Below are 26,712 nucleotides of genomic sequence, written 5' to 3'. Positions count from 1 at the left end.
AGAGAGGGAGGGAGGAGGCAGGGGGTTAACAAGAAGACCTGTGTGGGAGGATCTGCTTTGGATCTCCCAGGAGCAAGGCCTATTTGCCCTTCTGAGCATCTGCATTCACCAAGCCTTCAAATACTAGTGTGAGGCAAGCTGCCCCATGGCATGGCTAAGCTACACTATCTTCTATTATGAAGAACAAGATTATTGATGCTCATGTGACTGACCAAACTTGACACCATTCTTGCTCATCCCCAAAGAGGCTCTGACTTGTTGCACTTCTGAAGAATTACAGGTGAGTGATATTAATCCCTTAATAGCCTGGGGTTCGGATTATTTTTCCATAAGAAGTGTGTTTCTTTGAGCTCTCAGACAAAAGCCCATTGTCTAAGCTTAGTTACAGAAGAACATAAAATTGTGTGAGTATAGTTATCAAATGTCACATGGGTGAGCCCTCCTGGGACATGTAGAATCCATATGTCACCTTCGTTCCTAGCCTCCTAATGACTATTTTCCCACTAGTCTCTCTCTCTCTCTCTCTCTCTCTCTCTCTCTCTCTCTGTCTCTCTCTCTTTTTCTTCCCTCCCTCTCCTTCAAATAGTATAGGAACAACACACCATGTTATGAACTTTATTGCAGGGAAAAGACAAGATGGCAAGACTCTTAAAACATAAGCTGGTAGGCAGAGCATTTGAAGGTGAGATTTATATGGATAGATGAGGTGACAATCAGAGAAGGACTGTGTTAGTTTGCTGGAACAATGGCTCTTTGCAGAACCAAGAACATGACCAGTATTACCACTTAAGGCACAAAGTAAGCATACATATTGACAAGATGGAGAGATGACCTAGAGACAGAATAAGAGGTGCTTAAAGACAATGTTGGATTTTAACACTCAGATGGGCTCTTGCAACCTAGGAATGCAGCTATAGGTGATGGCAAAGGTAAAAAGTGTCACAGAAATAACCAAGGGCAATGGTACTGCAATGACCTGAGCTTTATTCTAATGAAATCATGAAAAACACCTGATATATAGAATCATAGGGCACATACTTCTATTGTAATTAACTATGACATTGGTATAAAGCTCAATTTAAGCATAGAAAAACAGTAGAATAGAAGGAAATATGCAGAAAAGAAGGCAGGGTGTAATTTAGGGAGATCATTAAGGTCAAGGTCAAACATGAAGTCAGGAAGGGGCCAGGTAGAAAGAAAAGCAGGTAGAAATTCTAGAAGTTGAGATAGAAAGACTGACAGACAAGGAGACCGGAAGCACAGCAGAAGGTGGGTGGAGGTGAACAAGGTGAGAAGAAAGAATGAGATGTGAGCAGATGGGGTGGGACAAGAGTGAGTGACAGAAAGACAAATGGCAGACAGCATGCTCTTGGAGCTGTCTTGTGCTGTGAAGATTATTGGAGCTTTTTGAGACGCAGGTAGATCCCATTCTTGGACTTCAACACAAGTCTTGGTATGGGGATTGGGATCCTGGTGGGATCTGGCAGCAGCTCAAAGCGGAGCAGGGTCAGGGCCACGGCCACCTTCAGTTCATTCATGGCAAACTGTTTCCCAATGCAGTTCCTAGGTCAGAAAGGTGCAATAAAATAACTGTCCTCAGGTTCTATTGTGAGCTGTGTAGGCATTGTCCTCTGTGCCTAACAGAATTGGGCATCTAGAGCCATCTTTTACAGGTCTCAGCCTGACCCTTTTCCTTACAAGTCAGTCGCACATGTATACATACCTCTCCCTTGGACCTTAATTCTTGCTGTCCTTTTCTTTTATTGTATTTTTTACTTTGGGTTATAATTACAACCCTTCTCCCTTTCCTATCTTCTTTCCAAACTCTTCCATATAACCACCTAATCACTGCCACTCTTCCTGTTTCTCCTCACATAGTCCCTCTTCTTATCCCCCACTTCTTAGAGAGGTTTGAGCCCCTGCCCCCCAGTATCTCCTGACTCTGGCGCATCAAGTCTCTGTAGAATTAGGCATACCCTCTCCCATTGAGGCCAGACAAGGCAGTCTAGTTAGGGGAACATATGTCACAGACAGGCTACAGCTTTAGGGATAGCCCCTGCTCCAGTTGTTGTGGGACCCACATGAAGACTGAGCTGCATATCTGCCTCATATGTGTGTAAGGGTGGCTCATTCCAGCCTGTGTAGGCTCCTCAGTAGGTGGTTCAGTTTTTGAGAACCCCCAAGGGTCCAGGTTAGTTGACTCTGTTGATCTTCCTGTGGAGTTCCTATGCCATTTGGAGCCCTCAATCAAGCTCCATCCAATGTTTGATTGTGAGTCTCTGCATCTGTTTCAGTGAGCTGCTGGGTGGAGCCTCTCAGAGGACAGATATGCTAGGCTCCTGTCATTAACGTCCTTTCTTGCTGTCTTTATCTTTCACAAATCCCCCTCTATTCTGAGACTGGCTCTAATCCTGCTTTGAGAGGTAAGGCATCAGCCAGTTAAGACCAGTCAGCCCTCTTAGTAGCATTCTGCCCTCTCCCCCAACAGTCTAGTTCACTAGGGGTTCAGTCTTAGCAGGACCCAGGCTTCCTCTTCCACTGGTGCTCTTACTTAGGATATTCATTGCAACCTACTTAGGTCAGAGTCCAGGGTCAGTCCATGTATGTCTTGGGGTAGTGGCTTTTAGTCCCTGGAAACCTTGGTTGGTTGGCCTCAACTCCTCCCACTCAGTGGTCAGACTCAGTTTCTCCTCAGTCCACAGGACCTATAGGCCCTTTTAATTCTATTTCAGTTTTTAGCCCCTGTATGTCACCACCCTCAGTTTTCTGCCTGGACTTCACTGGTTCCCCTCAATTCTCTCTCTCTTAATATTGACCCTTCTATTCTACCAAACTAATAAGATGGTGTCTACATGGCTCAGCTGCAGTCACACTTCCTGTAAGTTATCACCTCCCCACCTCCTACCTTTCTGGCCCCTACTTATCTCAGCAAATGTTGAGGCTGAGGAGAAACACTCTCTCTCTGTCTTTCTCTGTGTGTCTCTTTGTCTCTCTCTCTCTCTGTCCCTCTCTCTATCTCTCTCCCACCCTGTCCCTCTCTCTGTATCTCTGTCTGTCTCTGTCCCCTTACCAACCCCCCCATACGTACTCAAGCTCAGAAAAATGAGCAGCTATTCCTCATCCTCTGTCAAGTTGTGCCATTGGTGCACTTCATTGGAGGCCACAGCTCAGTCCAGGGCTTAGGACAATGTCAGGAATATTGATCATTCTACTAACTTCTCAGTAAAGGACAGTATCAAAGAAGAAAGAAATGATGTCTGTTTCCCACGGGTGTGGCTGACTCTGTAGACCAGCTTTCTGTTCTTGCTGCTGAACTAGAGGCAGGACCCTACGTCTCTTCACTTTTGTCACAGCATAGGAATTAGCCCAAGAAAATTAACCTTAATAAATACTTTTGTGTTTGGATTTTGCTAATTTTAAAAAATAAAAATTCATTAGAGTACACAAAGGGTAAACTCTTATGGTAATTGAACTACCTGATTCTCTTCTATTTGTCAATGACCTCATCACGATTTCTAACTGAGCCCTAAGAGGAAGTGTTCACCCCTAGGTAAACTTATCCTAGATAAACAATATGCTTACAGCCTGCTCTATGATAATTGATTTGGCATGGTAGAAGTCACAGAACTGTGGACAGAGAATGCATTCCTTCTCTTCATTACTTCCTTGGCACTTTGCATTCTACAAGATGATTGGACCTTCAGCCTTTACTCATTTCAGCAGCTCTCTGCACTTGTAACTCTAGCTCAACAGCTCTTTTCGGGCATGTATGTTGAGTGTACACATTAGTACATGTTACACGAGGTCATGTCTCATGTACTCTTCCCAATTTCCAAAGCTGGTAAGTGGACCACAGCCCTACAGTGTAAACTTCTCTCCAAATTTTGCTCTTCGACAAACCAGACATATTAATATGCAGTAGAAATTTTGTTGGGCTAGAAAATAAACTATATAGAAGCAGACTCATTGGGGTCCACCCTACCACAGTGGGCTCTCAACTTTTCCATACATGGCTTCAACACAATCCTAAAAACACAAAAAAGTGTTTTTAGAGTCATTGTTGCTACTGATCGATAAATTAAAGACAAGTGGCAGGATATGTTGAGAGTGATGGAGACATACATTGATCCTTTAACATATGTAAAAGATGAGGGAAACAAATGCCTGAGAGCCAGTTTGCATGAGAAAGCCTAAGTATGAAGATGCATATTCAGAAATGGTGAAAATTTCAACATACACTGAAGTTGGAAACACACACTGATGCAAAGTGTAGTATCCCCCAGGTGCACCCTTAAATACCAACTCTTTTGGGGGACACAGAAAATGACCCCCACCTGCAAGCACCTGAAGATGTCACATAGGAACCCAGGGAATCACAGATACTGTATATGTACCCAGGAGATCACTACCCTTGTCTCCATTCCTTACACAGATGTAAACACCTCACCCCCTGCTCCTCCTCCTGAGAAGGCAGGAATGAGTGGCTGTGTCGGGAAGACTCTGGTGCAAATCGATAAGGGTCAAACACCTGTAATGTAAATACCAGATTCAGGGTAGGCGGGAATCAAACTCCTGCTTCTGACTCATGAAGGAACCAAATGATCAGGAGTGAGAGTTGGGGGATGGGGAGTGTTGGTCCTGAGATATCTTCCCGTGACCTTCTCCCATCTCCCATTTTACCTCTGGATTTGGCCACACAGTTGGGTTGTGATGAAGGCCATAAAAGGAGAGCATGACTGTGATACCTGTGAGTGAGTGGTACAAAGAAAGACTTGTTATGCGGATGGGTAGGGCACTAGCTCCCTTATTCAGCAGAGAATATGCACACACACACACATGGTCTGCATGCTGGAATCATCATTTTGATCACAGAGAAGTAGGATGGGCTGAAGTAGGTAAAGCACCGAGTGTGAGTAACTTGTCTAAAACCATGAGCCTGGGTGTGAGGAAAAGAAAGCATTTGAGAATCACTATTATATTAAGTTAATAATAACTCTCTTTTATCAAATGACTTTCCAGAGTCTTTGCCACACTCAAAATTCACAGGCAGCTTCCAAAAGCAACTATTGTATACCCATTTTTAAGATAAGAGTCTGGAGCCTCAGCAAACTGATTACCTATTCTTGTTCACACAGCTTCACTGTGGCACAAGGGGAAATCATGCCCAATGATAATAGATTATGTGGTTATTTTTCTACCATGATACGGAACTAAGATGATCAGGTGAGCTCTCCCATCAGCTTGAGGGATCCTCAGACAGTGGAATATGATTCATCCATGACATGGGAGTCCCTGAAATTTCTCATTTGCCTTCACTCCCAGAAAGAAACACATCTTCCAAACACTTGCCTAGTTCTTTTTCGCATTGAGTAATAATTTAGCAACTAATGCCTAAAGGCTCAAGTTCAATATAGAGGTTGGCATTTATTTCCTGAGATTTTTCTGAAGTCTAACTGTATGTAAAGCACTTTACACACTGCCTTCTAACTTAAAGTAAAATTCCTTCCAACACTACTGATAAGACATGGGAAATCCATTAGAGATTTCACTAGTTCAAAACTGCTGAAGAACCTTCTTCTTTTTCCCTGCTGAGATGGTCTGGGGACTCCATACCTTTGGGTAAAGAGCGTCCATCCGGGAAGGTGACAGGTGTACTGAGCATTCTGCTCACAGCTGTTACAGGTGGGTAGATCCTCAGAGCCTCCTTGATGCACATGGTGGTATAGGGCATCTTGTCCAGGTCGTCCCTGAAACGAGGCCCATCTGAAAGTCACACAGAGCTAGGACAACCAGGAGCTTCCCATTAACAGAAGACAGAAATCTCATCCATATTGAGCTCCCACTCACCAGGTGATAGAAGCTCCATCTCCTAGGAGACTCTGGATCTCCTTCTGCATCTCTGCTGGTGTTCAGGATTTGTGGCCAAAGTAGAAGATCCAAGAGATACCGCTTAGCTGTGGTGTCATGGCCCTCGAACATGAAGGTATCCACTTCAGCACGCAGGTCCTTATCAGATAAGCTGCTTCCATTTTCTATCTGGATAAGGCCACAGATGAGAGAGTAATGTTTTCTTTTTATTCTGTGATTCTAGACCAAGTCTCAAGTCTCTCATGTGGTTTCCTACACTCACTCTGGCAAACAGAAGGATGTCCAGGAAATCCAATCGTCTTTTCTGCTTAACCTTTTCCAACTCTTCCTTGTCCTGAAGTTGAGCCTTCCTTGATTTGATCACTTGGTCTGTCCAAGCATAGTAGATACCAGGCAGAGATGAAAGCACCATTCCTAAGAGGCCCATGTGCCCTCTTTCCCGACCTCTACTCCCCTAGAGGCCAGGATGCATATGACTCAGGGTTGGTTAAGGTGTGAGAAGCCAGCGCACCTGACAGAGACCTCGGGATAACAACTGGAGAAGATCTTTTTGGATCCTGCTGGGATGATTTTACTTAATAGCACCAATGTGATGCCTCAAGTAATCACTACATATCACCCAATATCCTACACCTTAGCTTCCTTGTGTTAAGAAAGTACCCAGATGAATTCATCTTTCATCCTCTAGAGGGCCAAAGGACCTGTCTCAGCCTCAGAGATTTTGGTGGGCCTATTTAGGCTGACCCTGGTAAAAGAGGGCAGAGAAAAGAACCAAACAGAACCTGTGTGCTCATGGGCAAGTTTCCAGGCATTGTGGGCCTTGCGGCCATTAGAGGACAGACTATAGATGATGTCATTCTGGTGAAACATGTTCTGTACACGGAAAAAAAAGAGATTGTTCAGGTCCTCAACTGCCTTGGTGTAGGACTTGTATTTTCTGTGAACACAAAAGAACAGAACAGTGGTAAGGAGAGAAGACACAAAGACAGAGTAATAATTCCCTTAATTTGGACAGAGATAATACTAGGATGAATGTTGTTTCTGTCTTCTAACCCCTGTAACCACCAGGTCTTTAGAAGATGGCATGGCCATTCAGGTTTCCACCTGTCTGGAAATCTATGGTGTTTCTGAGGCAGGGTAGAGAATCTTGTGCTTTGTAGATGTTAGTATCTAAGCTGTTCCATCTGCTTCTCAGATGAGGCCACACTAGTTGGCAAGACCAAAGACTATAGTTCAGCAATATACTCACCTGTCCAACTGGACACTGCCCTCTTGGCTGAAGGCACACTTCATGATGGTGTCCAAGGTCATCAGGGTGATGTGTTGGAAGATATCCAGAGTGGAATCCTGTCCAACAATCTGTTCCCATTTATCCTGTAATGGAAGTAGAGAACTGACTTCACATCTCCCAGAAGACTGGTGATAACTAGAACAGACTCATTTCCTTCATCTGTAGATATGGTTTTGTGACTCCCTGTATCAGAGTTTGTGATGGCTGATTTCCATTGTCAACTTAGTTAAATTAAGAAACAGCAAAGGGACTCTCTGTGAACACAGGATGTTCTGACCAGGGAAGTAGGTAGGCTAATTGCATTTTTTTTCCTCCTCTGTAGACCTTCACTTCTTCCTCCTTTCCTCTAAGTCGAATGTCCTGGTTTCATACCCAGCTCCTTACAGAATTTTCTTCTCACTTTCTGCCCCCATCCTGGAGGAACACCCTGCTTTCCTCCATCTTATAAAGTCCTTCAAGCCCATCTCTAATCCTAAGTCTCAGGTCCCAGTATTCAGAAATAGATTTTACCTGAATCCCCAGTGCACATACCTATCAATATTTCTAAGTGGCAAGAAACAGCCACAACATTCCCCTAAAAAAAACAGAGAGGAAACAGAAACTGGAAACAGAAACTGAGGAACAAATCACCTATTCAACAAAGACAAGACTCGTTATCATCACCTAAGATTATAATCTTCTCAATCCTAGCTGCCTCGCTGCCAGCATAAAGCCACAAACAATAACAGCCAGGACAATCTGTCCTGCAACTCTCCACAGCTGGTCCTGAATATTCCAATGTAGTTAAAATAAAGTACAATGCCTTGAAGCACTCTTTATAATGCAATAGAGGCCCTTAAAGAGGAAAGCAACTCCTTAAAGAAATCTGTATGAAACACAGCAATACGTGAAGAAAATGAACAAAACCACTCAAATCTTGAAAGTGAAAATAGAATCAATAAAGAAAACTGAGGGGACTGGAGAGATGGCTCAAATGTCATGACCACTGATTGCTCTTCCAGAGATCCTGAGTTCAATTCCTAGCAACCACATGGTGGCTCACAACCATGTGTAACGGGATTTGATGCCCTTTTCTGGTGTGTTGAAGACAATTACAGTATACTCATATACATAAGTAAACAATTCTTTAAAAAAGAGTCCATCTTAAACAAAAATGAAAGAAAAAAAGGAAGGAAATCTGTAAATAAAATTTAGGAACTTCAATAGGAACCAGGGAGGCAAGACTCACCAACAGAATACAAGAAATGGAAAAGAAAAAATCCCAGGCACTGAGAACACAATGAAGAAATGGATACATCTGTCACAGAAAATCTTAAGTCTAAAATGTTCCTGGCACAAAACATCCAAGGAACCAAGGATACCATAGAAGACCAAATCTAAGAATAATAAGAACACAGTAAAGGAAAAAAACTCAGGTCAAAGTGAGATAATTTTTCAACAAAATCATAAAAGATAATTTCCAGAATCTAAAGATGGAATGACTATCAGTGTATAAAAAAGCACACAGAACCCCAAATACATGTAACAAGAAAAGGAAGTCCCCTCAGCACAGTAATCAAAATACTAAATTACAGAACAAAGAAAAACTATTAACAGCCACAAAAAGGAAAGTCCAAGTCACATATAAAGAATTAGAATTGCACCTTACTTATCGTGTGAAAACTCTAACAGGCAGCAGGTCCTGGATAAATGTCCTTAAGACTATAAAAGATTAAAAAATGCCAGCCTCAGCCAAATGTTCAACCTTGGATGGAAAAAAGACATTTCATGGTAAAAACAAATTTAACTAATATCTTTCTCCCAAATCTGGTCTTACAAAAAGGTGCTAGAAAATAAACTCCAAGCTAAAGAGGTGAACTACATCCAAGAAAACACGGGGAACAAATGATCTCAAACCAGCAAAGTCAAAAAAGGGAAACATGCCCCCTCACATCGTTAATACTACTAGCAACAACAACAGGAAATGATAGAATCAAAATCATTGGTCGCTTATATTTTCAACATCAACTCTGAATTCCCCAATTAAAAGTCTAAGAGAGTGGATGTGGAAAAAAGATCCATACTTTTGCTGTATCCAAGAAACAAACATTAACATCACCTCAGGGTAAATGGTTGGAAAAAATTTATTCTGAGCAGTGCACCTAAAAACAAACTGGTGTGCATTTTTATATCTGACTAAATAATCTTCAAACAAAAAATAATTAGAAGAGGTAGGAAAGGACACTATGTCTGTTAAAGTCAATAACCCTCAAGATGACATTATCATTCTTAACATCTCTAATACCCCAAACACAAGAGCACTCAAGTGAATAAAAAAATTACTACAGCTTAAATCACATATTAATACAACCACATGATAGTGGAAAACTTTAATACCCTACCACCTGTAATCCACACCAAAATAAACAGAAATTATGGTACCCTACTGCTATTATAAACCAAATGGACCTAATGTATTTTAGAACATTTCATCTAAAGCCAAAAGAATAGACCTTCTTAGCACCTATAAAACTTTCTTTAAATTGCAATTTTTGTATTCAGAAGAAAACAAGTCCCAAAATACACAAGAAAAACTTAAATAACACCTTTAAATCAAGACCAGATAAGCAATTTACATAGAACTACAACCCTTACTAAAATAGAAGTCATTAAAAGTCTCCCAAAACAAACAAATAAACAAATGCCCAGGGGCAGGTTTAGCACGGAATTCTACCAGACTTTCAAAGAATAGTTATTGCCAACACTCCTCAAAGATGACACAAAACAGAATTTTGCTGAATTCTTCTTATGAGACCACAATTATTTACCCTAATAGCTAAATCACAAAGAACGAAAAAGGAAAGGGAATTACAGACCAATTTCCCTTATAGATGAAAAAATACTCAATAAAGTACTTGTGACTGAATCCAAGAACATACAAAAAAAGATTCTATCATAATCGAGTAGGTTTCATCCCAGAGATATAGGGGTGGTTTAGCATATGAAAATCTGTCAATGAAATCCATAATGCAAACAGACTGAAAGGCAAAACTCACACAATCATCTCATTAGATTCAGAATGGGTCAATGACAAAATTCAACATCCCTTTATAATAAAAGTCCTGGAGAGATCAGAGATATACGAGGGACTTACCTCAACATAATAAAGGCAGTTTACAGCAAGCCCATAGCCAACATCAACTTAAGTGGAGAGAAACTCAAAGCAATTCTACTAAAATTATGTTGTCCACTCTCTGCATACCTATTCAATATAGTACTCTCTTCATACCTATTCGACATAGTACTTGAAGTCTTAGCTAAAGAAATAGGAGAACTGGGGATTGGGGATTTAGCTCAGCGGTAGAGCACTTGCCTAGCGAGTGCAAAGCCCTGGGTTCGGTCCCCAGCTCTGGGAAAAAAAAAGAAATAGGAGAACTAAACTATATCCAGAGGATATAAATAGAAAGGGAAGAAGTCAAAGAATCTTTATTTGAAGATGACATGTTAGTATTCATAAGTGACTCAAAATTTTCCTCCAAGAAACTCCTACAGCTAATAAACTCTTTCAGTAAAGTAGCAGGATACAAAGCAAACTCACAAAAAATCAGTAGCCCTGCTAAAGACAAGTAACAGACAGTCTGAGGAATAAATCCTGGAAACAACACCTTTTGCTATAGCCTCAAATAATAAAAATATCTAGAAGTTTCTCTAACCAAGAAGGACTTGTATGATACAAACTTTAAATCGTTGAAGAAAGAAATTGAAGAAGATGCCCAAAGGTGGAAGATGTCTCATGTTTATAGATCAAAAGGATTAATACAGCAAAGTGGACATCCTACCTAAACCAATCTATAGAGTCAATGCAATCCCCATCAAAATTTCAACATAATTCTTCACTGATTTTGAAAAACAATTCCCAGCTTCATATAGAAGCACACACATACGCACTCACTCACCTACTCACACACAAAAAACAGAGCTATGTAAACCAATTATGAATAATAAAGAAGGGCTGGGGCTATCACCATCCTTGATTTCAAGTTTTACTGTAAAACTATAGTTTTTAAAAACAGCATGATATTGGCACAAAAAACAGGCACATTGATCAAAGGAATCAAATTGAAGACATGAGCATAAATCCACATACCTATGGACACATGAATTTTTATATAGAAGCCAGGGATACCCACTGCAACAAAGATAGCACCTTCAACAAATGGTGCTGATCTAACTGTATGGCTATATTTGAAAGAATCCAAATTGTTCCATACTTATCACCCAATACAAAACTGAACTCCAAATATATCAAAAACCTCAACATAAGAACAATTACATTGAAACTAATAGAAGAGAAAATGAGATATAGCATTGAATTTATTTGTAGAGGAAAAGATTCTCTGACCAGAACTCTGTTAGTACAGGCACTAAGATCAAAAATTAATAATAACAATTAATAAGATTAATAAATAAGATCTTATGAAATGGAGAAGCTTCTGCATGGCAAAAGACATCATCATTTGGATAAGATGGTAGTGTAAAAATTGGGAAAAGATTTTTACCAACTATACATCTAATAGAGGGCTAATATTCAAAATATACAAAGAATTTAAGAAGCAGATATGAAAGAAATGAATAACCTAATTAAAATAAGGTACATATCTCAAAAAATCTCAATAGAGAAAACTCAAGTGACTGAGAAACATTTTAAAGAAATGGTCAGGGCTTTGGCTGGAAATTTTCTGATCCTGGCCCACCACTCCCTGCTCCAAAAACCTGTGGGAGAGAGAGCTGAACACCCAGAAGTGTGGGCAATCCTGAGACTTCAGGGCAGGAGACTGCCACTTCTGCCCACCTTTGCCCACATCCCTGGCCCAAGCGGAAACTGCATTGTGCCTCTGGACACAGCAATATAGGAACAGTCAGGTGCAGGAGGTCCGTGGTCCAGATCTGTGCCCAGAACTGAACTGAATGGGTCAAACAGCTCCCTGTACCCAAATCCCATGGGGGTGGGGGAGAGCTAGACCCTCAGAAGTGTGGACACTCCTGAGAAACCAGAGGAGACTACTCTCTGCCCACATTCCACTGACTTAAGAGGAAAATACCTAGTGCCATCTGTGCCCCCTACATACAGGGACCTAGGAGCAGTAGGGGCAGGATGCTTCCAGTTGCTGCCCTCACACAGGGCTGAAAGCCAGCCTCCAGGAGTGACTACACGCCTCAGAGCAGAACACTCTGATTCCATAATTGGCTAAAAGAAAACAGGAAAACATGTCTACATGAGTGCTGACACACAGGCCTACAGGAGGGTGAAGCCACCATCAGAAACAGCAAGACAAGCTAACACCAGAGACAACCTGATGATGAGAGGCAGGTGCAGGAACCCAAGTAACAGAAACCAAGACTACTTAGCATCATCAGAGCCCAGTTCTCCCACAATAGCAAACACTGGATATCGAAACACAGTGGAAAAGCAAGATTTAGATTTAAAACCACTATTTATCATGATGATGGAGGACTTTAGGAAGGTCATAAATAACTCCCTGAAGGAGGTACAGGTCAACACAAGTAAACAAGTAGAAGTCCTTAAAGAGGAAACACAAAAATCCCTTAAAGAATTACAGAAAAACACAACGAAAAAGGAGAAGGAAATGAACAAAACCATCCAGGAGTTAAAAACAGAAATAGAAACAATAAAAAAGCACAAAGGGAGACAACCCTGGAGATAGAAAACCTAGGGAAGAGACCAGGAGTCATAGATGCGAGCATCATAAACAGAATGTATATATTTATGAGAATCTCAGGAGCAGAAGATAGCATAGAAAACATTGACACAACTGTCAACAATAATATAAAACAGAAAAAGCTCCTAGCCCAAAACATGCAGGAATTCCAGGACACAATGAGAACATCAAACATAAGCATCATAGGTATAGAAGAGAGAGAAGACTCCCAACTTAAAGGGCCAGTAAATATATTCAACAAAATTGTAGAAGAAAACTTCCTTAACCTAAAGAAAGAGATGCCCATAAACACACAAGAAGCATACAGAACTCCAAATAGATTGGACCAGAAAAGAAATTCCTCCTGTCACATAATAGTTAAAAGCCCAAATGCACAAAACAAAGAAAGAATATTAAAAGCAGTAAGGGAAAAATGTCAAGTAACATATAATGGCAGACCAATCAGAATTACACCAGACTTCTCACCAGAGACTATGAAAGGCAGAAGATCCTGGACAGATGTCATACCGACCCTAAGAGAACACAAATGCTAGCCCAGGCTACTATAGCCAGCAAAACTCTCAATTAGCGTAGATGGAGAAACCAAGATATTCCATGACAAAACCAAATTTACACAATATATTTCTACAAATCCAACTCTACAAAGGGTAATAAATGCAAAAACCCAACACAAGGAGGGAAACTATACCCTAGAAAAAGCAAGAACGTAATCTCCTTGCAACAAAACCAGAAGAGAAACACACAAACATAATTCCACCTCTAAATACGAAAATAACAGGAAGCAATAATCACTGTCTCTTAGTATCTCTCAACATCGATGGAGTCAGTTCACCAATAAAGACACAGAGTAACAGACTGTATAGGTAAAGAGGACCCAGCATTTTGCTGCCTACAGGAAACACACCTCAGAGACAAGGACAGACACTACCTCAGAGTAAAAGGCTGGAAAACCACTTTTGCAGTCCAAAGCAGCAAGCTGGAGTAGCCATTCTAATATAGAATAAATTCAGCCAAAAGTCATCAAAAAAGATGAGAAAGGACACTTCATATTCATCAAAGAAAAAATTCCACCAAAATGAACACTCAATTCTAAATATCTATGCTCCAAATACAAGGGCACCTACTTTCATAAAAGAATCCTTACTAAAGCTCAAACACACATTGAACCTCACACAATAATAGTAGGAGAATTCAATATCCCACTCTCATCAATGGATAGATCATGAAAACAGAAATTAAACAGAGTCACAGAAAGACTAACAGAAATTATGAACCAAATGGACTTAATGGATAGTTACATAACATCCCAATCTAAAACAAAAGGATGTACCTTCTTCTCACCACCTCATGATACCTTCTCCAAAATTGACCATATAATCTGTAACAGAAGAGTCCTCGACAGAAACAGAATAATAGAAATAATTCCACTCATCCTATTATAGCACTACGGATTAAGACTGGTCTTTAATAACAACAATAATGACAGAAAGCCCACATACACTTGGAAGTTGAACCATGCTCTACTCAATGATATCTTGGCCAAGGAAGAAATCAAAAAAAAAAAAAGAAAAGAAATTAAAGACTTATTAGAATAAAATGAAAATGAAGGTACAGCCTACCCAAACTTACGGGACACAATGAAGGCTATGCTAAGAGGAAAACTCATAGCTCTGAGTGCCTGCAGAAAGAACTAGGCGAGAGCATACATCAGCAGCTTGACAGCACACCTAAAATCTCTAGAACAAAAAGAAGCATATACACACAGGAGGAGTAGAAGGCAGGAAATAATCAAACTCAGGGCTGAAATCAATCAAGTAGAAACAAAAAGGACTATACAAAGAATCAACAGAACCAAAAGCTGGTTCTTTGAGAAAATCAACAAGACAGATAAACCCTTAGCTAGACTAACCACAGGGCACAGAGAGTGTGTCCAAATTAACAAAATCAGAAATAAAAAAGGAGACATAACAACAGAATCAGAGGAAATTAAAAAAACCATCAGATCCTACTACAAAAGCCTATATTCCTCAAAACTTGAAAATCTAGAGGAAATGGACAATTCTCTAGACAAATACCAGGTACCAAAGTTAAATCAGGAACAGATAAAGCATCTAAAAAAATCCCATAACTCCTAAAGAAATAGAACCTGTCATCAAAAGTCTCCCAACCAAAAAGAGTCTAGGACCAGATGGGTTTAGTGCAGAATTCTATCAAACCTTCATAGAAGACCTCATACCACTACTGTCCAACTATTCCACAAAATTGAAACAGATGGTGCACTACAAAATTCCTCCTATGAAGCCACAATTACTCTTATACCTAAACCACACAAAGACCCAACAAAGAATGAGAACTTCAGACCAATTTCCCTTATGAAGATCGACGCAAAAATACTCAAAAAAAATTCTTACAAATTGAATCCAAGAACACATCAAAATGATCATCCATCATGATCAAGTAGGCTTCATCCCAGGAATGCAGGGATGGTTTAATATACGGAAAACCATCAACGTAATCCACTGTATAAACAAACCCAAAGATAAAAACCAAATGATCATTTCATTAGATGCTGAGAAAGCATTTGACAAAATTCAACACCCCTTCATGATAAAAGTCCTGGAAAGAACTGGAATTTCAAGGCCCATACCTAAACATAGTAAAAGCCATATACAGCAAACCAGTAGCTAACATTAAACTAAATGGAGAGAAACTTGAAACAATCCCACTAAAATCAGGGAGTAGACAAGGCTGCCCACTCTCTCCCTACTTATTCAATGCAATTCTCAAAGTCCTAGCCAGAACAATCAGACAAGGAAAGGAGGGCAAAGAGATACAAATTGGAAAGGAAAAATTCAAAATATCACTATTTGCAGATAATATGAGAGTATACTTAAGTGACTCCAAAAGTTCCACCAAAGAACTACTTAACCTGATAAACACCTTCAGCAAAGTGACTGGGTATAAAATTAACTCAAACAAATCTCTATCCTTCCTCCACTTAAAGGATAAACAGGCTGAGAAAGAAATTAGGGAAATGACACCCTTCATAATAGTCCCAAATAATATAAAATACCTCATTGTGTCTTTAACCAAGCAAGTAAAAGATCTGTATGATAAGAACTCCAAGTCTCTGAAGAAAGAAATTGAAGATCTCAGAAGACGAAAAGATCTCCCATGCTCATGGATTGGCAGGAATATAGTAAAAATTGCCATTTTACCATAAGCAATCTATAGATTCAATGTAATCCCCATAAAAATTCAAATTCAATTCTTCATAGAGTTAGAAAGAGCAATTTGCAAGTCCATTTGGGTTAACAAAAAACCCAGGATAGCTAAAACTCTGCTCAACAATAAAAGAACTTCTGGAGAAATCACCATCCCTGACTTCAAGTAGTATTACAGAGTAATAGTGATAAAAACTATATGGTATTGATACAGAGATAGGCAGAGCGAACAGTGTAATAGAATTGAAGACCCAGAAATGAGCCCCCACACCCATGGTCACGTCATCTTTGGCAAAGGTGCCAAAACCATACAATGGAAAAAGATAGCATTCTCAATAAATGGTGCTGGTTCCACTGGAGGTCAGCATGTAGGAGAATGCAAATCAATCCATTCTTATCACCCTGTGTAAAACTTAAGTCCAAATGGATCACGGACCTCCACATCAAACCAGATACTCTCAAACTAATAGAAGAAAAAGTGGGGAAGAATATCGAACATGAGCGCACTGGGGAAAATTTCCTGAACAGAACACCAATGGCTTATGCTGTAAGAGCAAGACTCGACAAATGGGACCTCATGAAACTGCAAAGGTTCTGTAAGGCAAAGGACACTGTCATTAGGACAAAATGGCAAACATCAGATTGGGAAAAGATCTTTATGAATCCTACATCCTAATGCTGTTGATAGGATTCACCGTTCATCAAGCATGCTGTTAGACTTGGCCATGTACCCACTATGATATCTCTTTTCTTCTCTCTTCTGCTCTTCTTCCCTATGCCTTTCCCCCTGTCCCTCCCTCTTCATACTTGCTCTTCTTTGACTTTTGAGGAACTTATTTCACACTATGAATTGAGTGTTATTCCATGTGACTTTTATTGTAAAGCGTAGAATCTGACTTTGTGTTGTGTTGTGAGTGTGTTGTAGGCATGAGAGTGAAATATAGAGACAGAGAGGGAGAGAGGGAGACAGGCACACACACACACACACACACACACACACACACACACAGAGAGAGAGAGAGAGAGAGAGAGAGAGAGAGAGAGAGAGAGAGAGAGAGAAGACTCACCAGCATTATGCGAACAGAGTCTGCCATGATGCCCACATAAGGTTTCAGAGTGTCATAGTGGAAAGCTGGAGTCAACATTCGTCGGTGCTGGAACCATGTCTGTCCATTCAGCAGAAGCAAACCATACCCTGAACAGAGATGGTTGTGTGAATGCATGTATAAGCAATGGTATTAGAAGACTGGGGGCACTTTCGAGAGACAAACATTGGAGGTCTTGGAGGAATAGGAAGACAAATAAGAGTGGAAAACAACTAGTACTTTTCAATACATTTTCCTCAGTTGTTCTGGTACATATGATGTGATCCTTTATCTACAGGATAAAGATTCAAAATAGTGAAGGAAGGATGTATACATGTCAGGCTGAGAATGTTTATAAAAAGGTGGTCAGAAACACAAGGAGGAGGTTAATGTCTGGTTAGAAAAGAAACTAGGTTAAGTGCAACATTACATCTTGAAGATAATGGCCCATCTCTCATTATTCTCAGTGAGTCAAGATAACGTTCTGGACAAACTCAAGTAGAGAGTGACTGCAATTGACATTTATATGGCTGTACATACCAATCCAGGGAGCTAGAAATCTGTAGGAACCATGAGCTTTTGGGTCTGTAAAAACAGTAAGGCATTAATTAGAAACAAAGATGGCTCCAGATAAGACCAGAGAGAGACCTGAAATCTTGTCAAGGCTCCCTGGCTGTTTACCACATGCTACCTCCCTTTGTCTTCCACCCCCTTCTACCCACCTTGACAGTTTGGCTTAGGAATGCAACCAGAAGTTCTTCATCCCCAGGATTAGAATGGTAAATTAGCAAGCAATGTAGATTATTATATCCTAGACTCCAAGAATTCAAAGCCTCCTGGTTAGTTTCACAGCAGTGGCTTGGTTAGCTCCATGATAACCATGAACAGAACCAATTAGAAGATTCAAAGCCAAGGCACCATACATATGACATTTACTTTTATATATAACTGACCACACAAATTTAGTTCAAAGAGGTAAATGAATTGAATCCATGCTACTCTTTTAATGTTGCAGTACTAAATACAAGCTAGTATTAAGTAAATATTGCTGAGTATAGGCTAGGAAAAAATGAAAGGCACTGTTTTTGCATTAGTAACTGAACCACCACTTCTTTTTGTAACTTCATGGACCCAGGCATAAACCCAGACTAGAAGATCCACAATGGTGATGGAGTTCCACTCTCACCTGATCTCCCCAGAATCAGCTTCATGTAGTCAGGGTCATACACTTGGATTCGCACATTGCTCCCCCAGAGCCACTGTGGACAGGCACTTGGGAAATTCTTTACCCGTGTTAGAACATCTTGAAACTCCTGGTCCTTTGGGATCTGATATCAGTAGAAAAATGAACCATTGGAAATACTTCATGCCACATGGTGGGTTATATTTGTAATCCTAACATAACACTTGGGAGGCTGAAGCCCAAGGATCTCTGCTGGTATGAGGCCAATATAGGCTACATAATCAGTTCGAGGCCAGCCTGGGCTACTTTGTAAGACATTGTCACATAACAAAACAAAACAAAAAGCAAACAAAACCCCCAGAGTAAAATTTGAGAAATCTTTTGTTTTGGTTATTGGTTCTAAATAGAAGGCAGAACACAATGGGGATCTAGGGAGGATGATTTAACAGAACCTAGGACTGGAGCAGAGTTTTATGGCCTATCTATGGTAACATTCAAACCTTTGCTCTCTTCTAGGAACTGATGTGAGTCAGATGCTGTGGTCCTGTTAGATGAAGCTGTGTTCCCCAGTATCTGGCCTGAGAACCTGAGCTCTGGCTCAAATTCCACATAATCTCATCTCCTCTTAAATGTAGTCAATATACAGCCCTTGTCATATGCTTCTCCCTGAATCCTTTGACTTACTTCTGTGTCTATCCTCTCTGAGGTGACAGTTTAAGCCCTTCCTTGCCCCTAGGCTTCTTTTTCTCCTCTCATTCCTGGAGATTGCCCAATTTTGCCAGGCTCTTGGTTGGGCACTGAGGTGTACAGTGCTCTTACCAACATGGAGCATACACTACAGGGTATGCAGGAGGAGGGCACATAAACAAATGGACTTCGAATAACAGTGCATCGTTAGCAATGGACCCTCACATCTGAAGAACCACTTTTATGACCCTCAGGTTTTCAACCTATAAATCATTTACCAAGGCAGCTCTTTCACTCTTATGTAAACATATAGGGTCAGCTGCTTTACCCAGTGACAAAGTGAGTCCCTTTAGGACACCAGGCCCCTCTTGCGATTCCTGCCTGTTGTTACCCTACACAGGACAGATTCTACCACACTTGTAGCCATGTTCTCAAACAATCTCTGTGCCAGGGTGGTGGTGGTGGTGGTGGGGAGGATAACAGGGAAATGGGGGCAGGGAACCACTGAGAAGTCCAGCTTGTTTAGAACAGGTGAGGTTGCAGGTGTTGCTCAACCTGGAAAGAAAAAGGCTGAGGTAGGACCAACCACAAGCTTCCAAGTCTGGGGCTCTCAGAACAGATGATAGATCTGCCTAAGTGAGCATCAGAGCTGACAGTAGCAAGACCAGGGTCTTTGAGCAGTGAGCCCCTGTTCTGGAGTAAGTTCAGCTTGAGCTGTGTCCCATCCCTGCCTGTCCCATAAAGAAACATTGCTTTATAACAAACTCTGTTTTGTAAGTTTGATGCTTATTCTCTGAGAGCCCCATCCTCCCTGCTCTCCCACCCACCCTTCTCTTTCCTTCCTACCTTATGCCCAAAGAACCAGTGAGAAGGTGGGGATGGAAACTGCTGGGTAGCTCTGAGTAACCATCGCCTGTGCAGGTAGAACTGGGCTGTCTTGAAGAGCAGCAGGAGCAGGCTGAGCACAGTGGCTATTTGGAGGAACCCAAGGATGCTTCCTGGGAATATGGTGAAGCTCAGAGCCGAGCCACTCATGATACAACAGCTTCTGGATCACTGACTGTCCTTCTCTTTCACTGAACACCCTCATGTTTGCAAATCCAGGAACATTGCCCCTCCTACTTGTGGGAGGGAGATGGGTGTGAGTAGAGCTTGATTTCAAGTCCAGGGTTGATGAACCTGAACAACCTCCTTTGGGAAGCAGTGAAATGTAAGACATATCACGTGACAGTGATAAGTGTCACTTTATCCACATAGCTCACAGATATTTGTGAAAGAGCTGCAAAAATCAGATGGAAGATTAATTGAAGGAGTTCATGATTTAGTTCATTCGAAGTGGATTTTGTATAATATTTAAGATTTTAGGGATGGAAAATTATGACGAATACATAAATTGAAGGTCTAAGTGGGAATCTTTGAAAGCATATAGTGGGATTTCCTATAGGATGTCCTAGCTGACTCTTCCAGGACCCTCTGAGGTACTCCCCTGGTCTTGGAACATTCACCATCCAATCATGACTTACAGTGATTGTGCTGGTGAAAGGTGCATTGAACTTGGATTCAGGAAGTTTAAAACTGAGGTCAGCCTCATGACATATGCAGCCAGCAACTTCACTTCCCTGGGTTCAGTGTCTTTTCTTGTAACATGCGATCTTTGTGCCTTTCTAGATATCTAATACAATACACTCTGTTTTTTCCCACTACTAAACAAATTCCACAAATATTTGTTGAACTGACAGTCTTGTGATCAATGGTAGAAAACAGTATTGGTGCAATAAATTTTACAAAGGTTGAATTGGAGGAATGATATGTTGTGTTAGTTATTTCCTGCAGCTATAATAAAATACAGTAACCAACACAACTTATAGAAAGAGAACTAATTTGTACTTTTGGATCCAGACTGATCTATGTTTATCCTGGCAGGGAAGCCTAGTGGATAGATAAGGAATCTAAGAATTCATAGAATAATGTTGAGAGAGAGAGAGAGAGAGAGAGAGAGAGAGAGAGAGAGAGAGAGTACTAGCTGGAAGTGGGGTGAGGCACTGAATTCTCAAATCTCACTATGAGTGGTGCATTTCCCTCAGAAAGGCTACACCACCTCCCCAAACCACACAACCAAGCACAAACCACTCTTTCAAAAATCTGAGTGTATTGGGGACATTTATCATTTAAACCACCACACATGACTATCATAGAAGGAAACAACTAAAACATGCGAGTGACTCTTAACATGATTTTCTAAGATCAACCAGGAAAGTTCCAAACAAAAGACACTCCAGGAAGAGTCCCATGAAAGGTGACTCTCCTGAGGCTGCCACATTCCTGCTTTGTCACCCTCCCTAATACTCCCTTAGAGAAATACAGACAACACAACTAAACAAGTAGAAGCCCTTAGAGAGGAAACACAAAAATCCCTGAAAGAATTACAGGAAAACACAATCAAACAGGTGAAGGAATTAAAAATGGAAATAGAAGAAATTAAGAAAGAACACAGGGAAACAACCCTGGGTATAGAAAACCAAAGGAAGTGACAAGTAGCTGTAGATACAAGCACTACCAACAGAATGCAAGAGAAAGAAGAGAGAATCTCAGGAGCAGAAGATTCCCTAGAAATCATCGACACAACTTTCAAAGATAATATAAAATGGAAAAAGTTACTGGCCCAAAACATACAGGAAATCCAGGACATAATGAGAAGATCAAACCTAAGAATAATAGTTATAGAAGAGAGTGAAGACTCCAAACTCAATGGACCAGTAAATATCTTTAAAAAAATCATACAAGAAAACTTCCCTAACCTATAGAAAGAGATGCCCATAAACATACAAGAAGCGTACAGAACTCCAAATACATTGGATCAGAAAAGAAACTCCTCCTGTCATATGATAGTCAAAACACCAAAAGAAAAAAACAAAGAAAGAATATTAAAAGCAGTAAGGGAAAAAGGTCAAGTAACATATAAAGGCAGACCTATCAGAATCACACCAGACTTCCCACCAGAGACTATGAAAGTCAGAAGATCCTGGACTGATGTCATACAGACCCTAAGAGAACACAAATGCCAGCCCAGGTTACTGTATCCAGCAAAACTCTCAATTAACATAGATGGAGAAACCAAGATATTCCATGACAAAACCAAATTTACACAATATCTTTCTACAAATCCAGCACTACAAAGGATAATAAATGGTAAAGCCCAACATAAGGAGGCAAGCTATACCCTAGAAGAAGCAAGAAACTAATCGTCTTGGCAACCAAACAAAGAAAAGAAAAGTATACAAACATAATCTGACATCCAAATATGAATATAACATGAAGCAACAATCACTATTTCTTAAAGTCTCTCAACGTCAATGGACTCTACTCCCCAATAAAAAGACTTAGATTAACAAACTGGATACTCAACGAGGACCCTGCATTCTGCTGCCTACAGGAAACACACCTCAGAGACAAAGACAGACACTACCTCAGAGTGAAAGGCTGGAAAACAACTTTCCAAGCAAATGGTCTGAGGAAGCAAGCTGGAGTAGCCATGCTAATATAGAATAAAATCGATTTTCAACCAAAAGTCATGAAAAAAGATAAGGAAGGACACTTCATATTCATCAAAGGAAGAATCCACTAAAATGAACTCTCCATCCTAAATGTCTATGCTCCAAATCCGAGGGCAACTACATACATAAAAGAAACCTTACTAAAGCTCAAAGAACACATTGCACCTCATGCAATAATAGTAAGAGATTTCAATACCCCTCTCTCATCAATGGACAGACCACGGAAACAGAAATTAAACATAGACATTGACAGACTAACAGAAGTCCTGCAACAGATGGACTTAACAGATATTTATTGCTCTTTCTATCCTAAAAAAAAAGGATACACCTTCTTCTCACCACCTCATGGTACTTTCTCCAAAATTGACCATATAATTGGTCATAAAACAGGCCTCAACAGATACAGAAAGGTAGAAATAATCCCATGTGTCCCATCAGACCACCACGGGCTAAAGCTGGTCTTCAACAACAATAAGGAAAGAATGCCCACATACACATGGAAGTTGAACAATGCTCTATTCAATGATAACCTGGTCAAGGAAGAAATAAAGAGAGAAATAAAAGACTTCTTAGAATTTAATGAAAATGAAGGTACAACATACCCAAACTTATGGGACACAACGAAAGCTGTGCTAAGAGGAAAGCTCATAGTGCTGAGTGCCTGAAGAAATAAACAGGAGAGAGCATATGTCAGCAGCTTGACAGCATACCTGAAAGCTCTGGAACAAAAAGAAGCAAATACACCCAGGAGAAGTAGAAGGCAGGAAATAATCAAACTCAGAGCTGAAATCAACCAAGTAGAAACAAAAAGGACCATAGAAAGAATCAACAGAACCAAAAGTTGGTTCTTTGAGAAAATCAACAAGATAGATAAACCCCTAGCCAGACTAACGAGAGGACACAGAGAGTGTGTCCAAATTAACAAAATCAGAAATGAAAAGGGAGACATAACTACAGATTCGGAGGAAATTCAAAAAATCATCAGATCTTACTATAAAAGCCTATATTCAACAAAACTTGAAAATCTACAGGAAATGGACAATTTCCTAGACAGATACCAGGTACCAAGTTAAATCAGGAACAGATAAACCAGTTAAACAACCCCATAACTCCTAAGGAAATAGAAGCAGTCATTAAAGGTCTCCCAACCAAAAAAGAGCCCAGGTCCAGACGGGTTTAGTGCAGAATTCTATCAGACCTTTATAGAAGACCTCATACCAATATTATCCAAACTATTCCACAAAATTGAAACAGATGGAGCACTACCAACTCCTTCTATGAAGCCACAATTACTCTTATACCTAAACCACACAAAGACCCAACAAAGAAAGAGAACTTCAGACCAATTTCCCTATGAACATCGATTTAAAAATACTCAATAAAATTCTGGCAAACCGAATCCAAGAGCACATCAAAACAATCATCCACCATGATCAAGTAGGCTTCATCCAAGGCATGCAGGGATGGTTTAATATACAGAAAACCATCAACGTGATCCATTATATAAACAAACTGAAAGAACAAAACCACATGATCATTTCATTAGATGCTGAGAAAGCATTTGACAAAATTCAACACCCCTTCATGATAAAAGTCCTGGAAAGAATAGGAATCCAAGGCCCATACCTAAACATAGTAAAAGCCATATACAGCAAACCAGTGGCTAACATTAAACTAAATGGAGAGAAACTTGAAGCCATCCCATTAAAATCAGGGACTAGACAAGGCTGCCCACTCTCTCTCTACTTATTCAATATAGTTCTCGAAGTCCTAGCCAGAGGCATCTGACAGTGAAAGGAGATCAAACGGATACAGATTGGAAAGGAAGAAGTCAAAATTACACTATTTGCAGATGATATGACATTATATTTAAGTGATCCCAAAAGTTCCACCAGAGAACTACTAAACCTGATGAACACCTTCAGCAAAGTGGCTGGATATGACATTCACTCAAATAAATCATTAGCTTTTCTCTACACAAAAGAGAAACAGGCTGAGAAAGAAATTAGGGAAACGACACCCTTCATAATAGTCCCAAATAATATAAAATATCTCGGTGTGACTTTAACCAAGCAAGTGTGAGATCTGTATGATAAGAACTTCAAGCCTCTGAAGAAAGAAATTGAAGAAGACCTCAGAAGATGGAAAGATCTCCCATGTTCATGGATTGGCAGGATTAATATAGTAAAAATGGCCATTTTACCAAATGCGATCTACAGATTCAATGCAATCCCCATCAAAATTCCAACCCAATTCTACGTCGAGTTAGACAAAACAATTTGCAAATTCATCTGGAATAACAAAAAATCCAGGATAGCTAAAACTATCCTCAACAATAAAAAGACTTCCGGGGGAATTACAATACCTAAACTCAAGCAGTATTACAGAGCAATAGTGATGAAAACTGTATGGTATTGGTACAGAGACAGGCAAATAGACCAGTGGAATAAAATTGAAGACCCAGAAATGAACCCACATACCTATGGTCACTTGATTTTTGACAAAGGAGCCAAAACCATCCAATGGAAAAAAGATAGGATTTTCAGCAAGTAGTTCTGGTTCAACTGGAGGTCAGCATGTACTAGAATGTGGATCGATGCATTCTTATCACCCTGTACAAACCTTAGGTCCAAGTGGATCAAGGACGTCCACATCAAACCAGATACACTCAAACTAATAGAAGAAAAAGTGGGGAAGAATCTCGAACATGTGGGCACTGGAGAACATTTTTGAACAAAACATCAGTGGCTTATGCTCTAAGATCAAGAATCGACAAATGGGATCTCATAAAACTACAAAGTTTCTGTAAGCAAAGGACACTGTTGTTAAGACAAAACGGCAACCAACAGATTGGGGAAAGATCTTTACCAATCCTACAACTGATAGAGGGCTTGTATTCAAAATATACAAAGAGCTCATGAAGTTAGACTGCAGGGAGACAAATAACGCTATTAAAAATGGGGTTCAGAGCTAAACAAAGAATTCACAGGTGAGGAATGCCGAATCTCTGAGAAACACCTAAAGAAATGTTCAACATCTTTAGTCATAAGGGAAAAGCAATTCAAAACAACCCTGAGAGTTCAACTCAAAACAGTGAGAATGGCTAAGATAAAAAACTGAGGTGACAGCAGATGCTGGAGAGGATGTGGAGAAAGAAGAACATTCCTCCATTGGTGGTGGGATTGCAGACTGGTACAACCATTCTGGAAATCAGTCTGGAAGTTCCTTAGAAAATTGGACATTCAACTACCTGAGGACCCAGCTATACCTCTCTTGGGCATATACCCAAAAGATGCCCCAACATATAACAAAGACACATGCTCCACTATGTTCATAGCAGCCTTATTTATAATAACCAGAAGCTGGAAAGAACCCAGATGCCCTTCAACAGAGGAATGTATACAGAAAATGTGGTACATCTCCACAATGGAATATTACTTAGTTATCAAAAACAATGACTTTATGAAATTCATAGGCAAATGGTTGGAACTGGAAAATATCATCCTGAGTGAGCTAACCCAATCACAGAAAAACACACATGGTATGTACTCATTGATAAGCGGATATTAGCCCAAATGCTTGAATTACCCTAGATGCACAGAACATATGACACTCAAGAAGGGTGACCAAAATGCAAATGCTTCACTCCTTCTTTAAAAGGGGAACAAGAATACCCTTGGGAGGGAATAGGGAGGCAAAGTTTTGAACAGAGGCAGAAGGAACACCCCTTCAGAGCATGCCCCACATGTGGCCCATACATATACAGCCACCAATTAGATAAGATGGATGAAGCAAAGAAGTGCAGGCCAACAGGACCTGGATGTAAATCTCTCCTGAGAGACACAGCCAGAATACAGCAAATACATAGGCGTATGCCATCATTAAACCACGGAACTGAGAACGGGACCCCCGTTGAAGGAATATTAGATAGGACTGAAAGAGCTTGAAGGAGCTTGAGACCCCATATGAACAACTATGCCAACCAACCAGAGCTTCCAGGGACTAAGTCACTACCCAAACACTATACATGGACTGACCCTGGACCCCAACTGCATATGTAGCAATGAATAGCCTAGTAAGAGCACCGGTCGAAGGGGAAG

General features: G+C 40.4%; 1 protein-coding gene across 1 annotated transcript; it reads right to left on the bottom strand.

Moving 5' to 3' along the window:
* Positions 1-1,394: 1,394 nt before the first annotated feature.
* LOC116898775 (cytochrome P450 4A12-like) lies at positions 1,395-20,093 on the bottom strand. Its single transcript, XM_032900115.1, is given in 15 exon segments — positions 1,395-1,563; positions 4,443-4,528; positions 4,681-4,745; positions 5,614-5,747; positions 5,848-5,893; positions 5,896-5,927; positions 5,929-5,951; positions 5,953-6,036; positions 6,131-6,237; positions 6,651-6,805; positions 7,118-7,242; positions 17,171-17,298; positions 17,729-17,773; positions 18,375-18,516; positions 19,905-20,093. Coding segments are annotated over 15 exon segments (1,530 nt in total).
* Positions 20,094-26,712: the final 6,619 nt, after the last annotated feature.

This window comes from Rattus rattus, chromosome 1 (genome assembly GCF_011064425.1).
Source record: "Rattus rattus isolate New Zealand chromosome 1, Rrattus_CSIRO_v1, whole genome shotgun sequence".
NCBI classification, from domain to species: domain Eukaryota; kingdom Metazoa; phylum Chordata; class Mammalia; order Rodentia; family Muridae; genus Rattus; species Rattus rattus.
This window is presented reverse-complemented; position numbering and strand designations above follow the sequence as displayed.